This window comes from Ailuropoda melanoleuca, chromosome 12 (genome assembly GCF_002007445.2).
Source record: "Ailuropoda melanoleuca isolate Jingjing chromosome 12, ASM200744v2, whole genome shotgun sequence".
Lineage (NCBI taxonomy): Eukaryota > Metazoa > Chordata > Mammalia > Carnivora > Ursidae > Ailuropoda > Ailuropoda melanoleuca.
The window spans coordinates 67412443-67418446 of NC_048229.1; the positions used below are offsets into that span (position 1 = coordinate 67412443).

General features: G+C 46.4%; 1 protein-coding gene across 2 annotated transcripts in view; it reads left to right on the forward strand.

Annotated features, from left to right (window-relative positions):
• The window catches only part of PMFBP1 (polyamine modulated factor 1 binding protein 1), a 52431-nt gene extending 46832 nt beyond the window's left edge, over positions 1–5599 (forward strand). The window contains exons 20-21 of one of the 2 annotated variants that reach the window (XM_019804180.2): positions 1780–2018; positions 5531–5599. In XM_019804180.2, coding sequence (XP_019659739.1) covers positions 1780–2018; positions 5531–5553 — 262 coding nt within the window. In that variant the 3' untranslated portion in view covers positions 5554–5599. Of the gene's footprint in view, positions 1–1779; positions 2019–2574; positions 2657–5530 lie in introns of those variants that run through there. The other variant, XM_019804181.2, reaches the window with a different exon arrangement.
• The last annotated feature ends 405 nt before the right edge of the window (positions 5600–6004 follow it).

Sequence of the window (6004 nt, forward strand, 5' to 3'; positions counted from 1 at the left end):
ATGAAGAGTCCAGGCTGGTGAGGTCCCTCTGCCCCACATGGTCATTTGGGGACCTAAGTTCCTTCTACTTGTTCCACCCTCCTCTGTGGCCATGCGTCATCTTCATGGTCAAAGGTGGGCCAGCAGACTGTGGTGTGGGGGGAGTGTTGGAAGTTTGGGAACAGAGATGAAAGTATGGATGTCTAAAACCAAGATTTCAGAGATGGTATAGCCACCGATAATGACAAGCTACCAACCTTAGGGAACACTTAGAAAATAACCACATTTGTTTGGCACAGTGGAAGAATCTGGGATGAGTTGTTTGTGATGAAGTTGACCAACCAGTGGCTGCCCCAGGAGCTGAGGGTGTCCACATCTCAGCACACCTAGAATCCATTCATCAGCCCCAGGTGGAAAGCTCTGTTCTGAGCTGTGACCACAGGATGGTGGCTGAGTTTAAGGAGAAGACAAGATCATTGGAATACATAAGTCAGGAACTGAGAGGCTTGGATAGCATGTACAGGATGTTGAAGGCATGGGGAATGCTGACAGGAGTGGACCAGAGAGAGTGGCAGAGAACCAGGGAATGAGGCCATGGTGAGGACCCCACCTCCAGGCCTAGTGGCATATGGAGTGTGGGCTCCAGGGGTGTCTTCAACACTGGCCAGGTTTATAGTGAGCAAGAGGGCAAAGCATAGGCCCAGAGAAGTTCAGAATGAATTATTTTATTTCCCTCTACAAAAGACCATGAAATTTTCCACTAGGACAAAAGCATTTTCTGAAAGGGATTAGCTAAAAGAGAAATTGTAAAAATCTGAAGGTAACAGAGCATTTCAGGCTTTTTCTTATAGTGTGCCAAGCTCCAGGAAGTTCTGTTTCACAAAGAACTCATTCCTGAGTTTGAACCTATTTGAAGAAAAACCATCTTTTTATGATAATAATAATGACACAAATAATATTTATCTGTTACATGTGCGAGGCACGGTTCTAAGTGCTTTATATGTATTCATTTATTTAATCTTTGTAAGAACTCATGAGTTCAGTACCATTAAAATCTCCATTTATGGATGAGGAAAGAGAGGAACCCAGAGGCTAAATAACTTGCCCGTGGCCTCACGAATAGCCAGAATTCCAATTTGGAAGTCTGGTTCCAGAGCCCACAGTCACCCACTGCCTTCGACATCGGTTTGGAGAAATATGACCAGTTATGGAGCCACAGGAGATATGCGAAGTTCTTTCAGCTCACCTACATCACTGCCACCATTTCTTTATCCATAAGGTGGGGACAAGTTACTTGCCCAGGCTCTCAACAGAGCTAGGATCCCCTGTGCTCTCAACCTTCCAGCAAAGGGAGGGGAAAGAACTTGGCTTTGGCATCCGAACTGGATGAAAGTGTTTCCCAGGCACAGCTGGGACAGCCCAGGTACATGGGATTGTTCATGACAGCCTTCCAGCTCTTCAAATCAAATTTCGATCATTTGTCAAACTGGAGCTTTATATGAAGTGCAGAAGGCAGATCAGATTCACCTGTCCCCATCTGACAGATATGAAAACGGGCCCTGAGCTGACATAATGCAGTGGCTCAGGAGTACTGGTTTTGGGTCCGCCTCAATCCTGGGCTCGGCTTCTTCCAGAGAATACACACAGGCCTCCATTTCTATGGAGTATGAGAGCACCAGCTCTGAAGACCTGGATGTCCATGGCCCTCCTTCCTGTGGCGCCTTTATCTGCCCTTTCTGGTGGGAAACCAAGATGCTGAAGCAGACCGAACAACTCCTGTCCTTCCCTCTCCTTCCCCAGCCACCTCCACAATGTAATGGTCCATCTGCAGCAGGAAAACAAGAAACTGAAGACTGAGATAGAGGAGAAGAAGCTGAAAACCGGGCACCCAAGGCTATACACCAAAGCCCTAGGTCCAAGCAAGACAGAGCCTATACAGAAGGGAAAATTGTGTGCCACCTTGGGCTGGAGGGGGACGACCCAGGATGTGACCCAAAGAATGGACATCACCAAGTTTGTTGGGATACCCCACTGCTCAGGTATGTCTGCCATTTGTCTTTTGCTATGTATATGATCTCGTCTTTCTTAGTCCCATGGTTCAAAAAAATAGCAACCTCCTGATATTATTTCTCAAGAAGTGATCACTGGATGGGGAATTAAAAGTAGGAACTGGGGGACAGATCTTCTGTTTAGCTACTGTGGACCAGAGATCACTGTTTCCTTGTATGTTGAGGGAAGAGGTGAGTGGATTAAGGCTCATTCTTATCTAAGACTCTTTGATGACAGCCAAGTGCCTCATCTCTCAGACCTGTCCCTTCCCCTGACCCAGTCCCTTTTGGAAAGTGCGGGGACAAGAGAGGAACAGACAGAATAAACATCTTCCTCCCGTAACGTGTTCTGAAAGCCGCACAAGAGCATCCCGCTCCCCTGTACAGCCTGGATCCATAGATACCTTTTCTGTCACCTATAGACCCCACATTATCCCAGAGGGAAGAAGTTACCCCATGGCTGCCCAGCCATGAGGCCAGTCCTTGAGGAATCATCTCATTAATTTCTCCTCAAATCAAGACTGTCATTTCCTCCCTGTTCCTTCAGGTTCCTCATATTGCTAGAATCAGCACCTTGCCCTGAGCATCATTTCCACGTACGTTTTTCAGAGGACAGTGATTTTCCGTCCCTCTCTCTTGACCTGGATCAGCTCTTACAGGAATGCGTCAAGGTCCCTGCCTATTTTGCAAGGTGTTAACATTTTATTGAGTTTTGCCCACTTTCTCCAGTGGAGTGAGCATTGGAACCATACTACCATCTCCAGACCCAAACTATAAAATAAAGACATGAGCATAGCAGTCTCAGTGAGCTCTTGGCGTCTTGCAGACATCTCTGCCCCCTCCAGCCCCCAGCAACATGTTCATCCCTGTTTTCTCTGGATTCTAAAAGACATAGTCTCTTTCATATATATGGGAGATCTGTAATTCCCAAAACAAGCCTCTGGATTTTCTGGATTAGTTTTTACACCAACAAGAGATAATTAGCTCCCCCTTTATTTTTTCCATCTGTCTGGTATTTAAGAAAAAAAATCTTAACAACCTCAAAAAGGAAAGTTATCCCAAGACCCAAAAGAAAGGAAGAGAAATGAGTGATACATTTTCCGAACAGAGGAGGGAGATAGCCATCTGCTTTCTTTCCGCCATATTGCATTTCTCCTTTTAACAATTTTATTTTTCTCCCCAGCCAGCTCAATACAAGTAAAATTCCATTACAACAAACTCCAAGGACAGTTAAACTACGTTATTGTGGTAGGATTTTGTTAAACTGAATACATGTCTGGAATTTATATTCCTGGTCTGTAGGAAATTGAGAGAAATAGCTACTAAGGTAAAGTAAGAGAAAGAAATGAAAGAGTTTGCATCTCAGGGTAGGGCGGCAGGAGGAGTGAAGAAACCCACTTGCTGGTAAGGATTCTTAAATATTCTTGCCTCCCTCCCCAGCCAGACAAAAGCCAAGACATGTTACATAGCATGCCCCACCAGTACTTGGCAAGGGCAAATACCGAAAGTGCAGTGTGGGGCAGGAGTGACGGGCATCACTGATAGTCTCTGCTTTGACAGTTGTCTGCTTGTTTTTGCTTGTTTTTGACTATGTACCCCCCCATCGGGTTTAGAGAAAGGCTATATTTTCCAGAAGAAAAAGAAAAGTGAAGAACCTGGCACTAATGAAATGATTTCCCGCATCTAGCCTGTGGCCCATTTATTCAAACAAAATTTCAGTGTCATTAAAATCCCCAGTACAGTCTACTGAAGAAAAAAAAGGCATTCTGTCTTTATATTTATGAAAATGTGTCATGTATGTTAGCCAAAGACAATAGTAGCTGGATACTTTGAATGTTGCATGTTTTTTCAAAGTTATCTTTCACTTCCTGTGGGGTGATCACACCAGAGCACGGCAGGTAGTGAGTTATGTGGAGCGAAGGGGCAGCAGAGCTGGAAAAACACGGATATGTCGCCAGCCATCTGGCCTTGCAAGCCTAGCCAGGGAGATCTGAGGAGATAGAGGGTTGAACTTAGGGAAATGTAATTTCTCTAAAGATAAGGGAAAGGGCAAGAAAGCTAACTATAATTCTGTAAGAAATAACCAAAGGGGTTTCTAAAAAAGTAGTGTGAATAGCTAATAATAGAAATGGTCTCTGTATGATACCTTAATGATGGGTTCATGTCATTATACGTTTCCCAAACCTGTGGAATATATAACACCAAGAGTGAACCCTCACGTCAACTATGGGGTCTGTGGGATCAGGTGTCAATGTAGGTTCATCGAGTGTGACAAATGAACCACTCAGGTAGGGGTGTGGATAGTGGGGAGGCTGTGCTTGTGTGGGGGCAGGAGGTAAATGGGGAATCTCGGTACTTCCTGCTCAATTTTACTGTGCACCTAAAACTGCTCTAAGAAGTAACCAAAGAGAGGAAAGAAAGAGTTACGAAGCTAGGACTGGCTTTAGCCAAGGGGACTGTCAGTAAAATAAGTGCTTCAGCCACCCAGTGGGAAGATGTCACTCAGATTCTGATACCTGGGGCCCACAGAATCCTTTGCAGCAGATCCTCTTCTACCCACCTGGAGTATAATTTCCTCCCCTGGGCTGAAGAAACCCAGAGCAGACATCAGCCACCACAACCTGCCACCCTAATAAAGGGAAGGAGAGGCTCTCTGCACCAACCGTGATGGCCCGTAAGCACTTGGCTTTTGAGCCTTCTCTACACAGCCCAGTGGAGGAGGAAGCTTCCTGCCATAGACAGGACCTGGCAAGCAAGCTCTGGGGTCCCTAGAATGAGCCCCCATCTCTGCCTGAGACCCTCAACTGCTGACATCTTTCATGTGTCTAAAGTACCATTACCATCAACTAGGCATTTAAGGAGAGATGCACGTGACTGAGAGCAACAGGGGCCCCCGGAAAGATGTCCAGCTCAGCGGCCTCACTGTTCCCTCACATCAGGAGGCCTAAAAGCCAGTCTCCAGAACCCACTTCAGGGCCATTGTCAAAGACATGCTTTTGTATCTATAGGGGGGTGGAAATTGGTTATTATCTGAGGAAGAGATGGTAAGAATCAGAGTATTAAAGCTGGAAGGAACTTTAAGGTGGATCTGAATGGAAAACGTCCATAATTTAAAGAAAACATGGGAGAGAGAGGTCCAGACAGACTCTTGTGCAGAAGTCCCAACACCAAAACATTCAGGAAGCGCTGCTGGGGGGCGGGNGGGGGGGGGGCCCCCCCCCCCCCCCCCGCCGCCACAGCCTGTGGCACCTGTATGTGCCGGGTGTCCTTGCCAGGTGTTCCTTGTTTTTAAATGAGAAGGTGGGGTTGACCCATGGTTTTCTTAACCTCTGGCTTCATTTTTGTGACCTAGGGAACTTGAAGGTAAGTTCATGACCAAGGTCACAGCGTGTTCATTAGTGACAAAGCCATATTCACTGGAACCTCAATTTTTGCCCTGTTCTGTTGCATCCCTAGCCCAAGTCTGTAAGTAGATCACATACCCAGCTTACTTCTTTCCACAGAGCAGGTAGACATGTTCTGCTAGCCCTCCAACCTGGTGCCAAGATTAGAAGCCTTCCCAGACGAGCAGCCAGCAGCCCTGTCTTCACTCCAGAGCCATGAAAAGTCAGTTTCTACCTGAATTCCCAATAAAGGTAGTTGGAGGTAAAAAGAATGGAAGTCGAGGTGCTAGCTGGTGAAGCCAGGCTTCCAAACTCATCCATAAAACACTTAAATTTTAAATTCATATCCCAGGAACAAAGTGAGAAAGGGAATAGAAGTAAGAGTATGACCCAAGAGGCTGGAGCTTAGCACTGCTGGCCTGGGATCGAGGTGCTTCTGAGCCCCAGGCCAAGCCCATCAGTGATTCAGCCCCAACACAGAACCTTGCAAACAGCATGTGGCAGAAGCCCCACCCCAGGGGATCACAAAATAAGGGCCACGGATGGTGCAAAGGGCCAAATACCCAAAAAGCCACCTCAGCAGATACAGGCTGC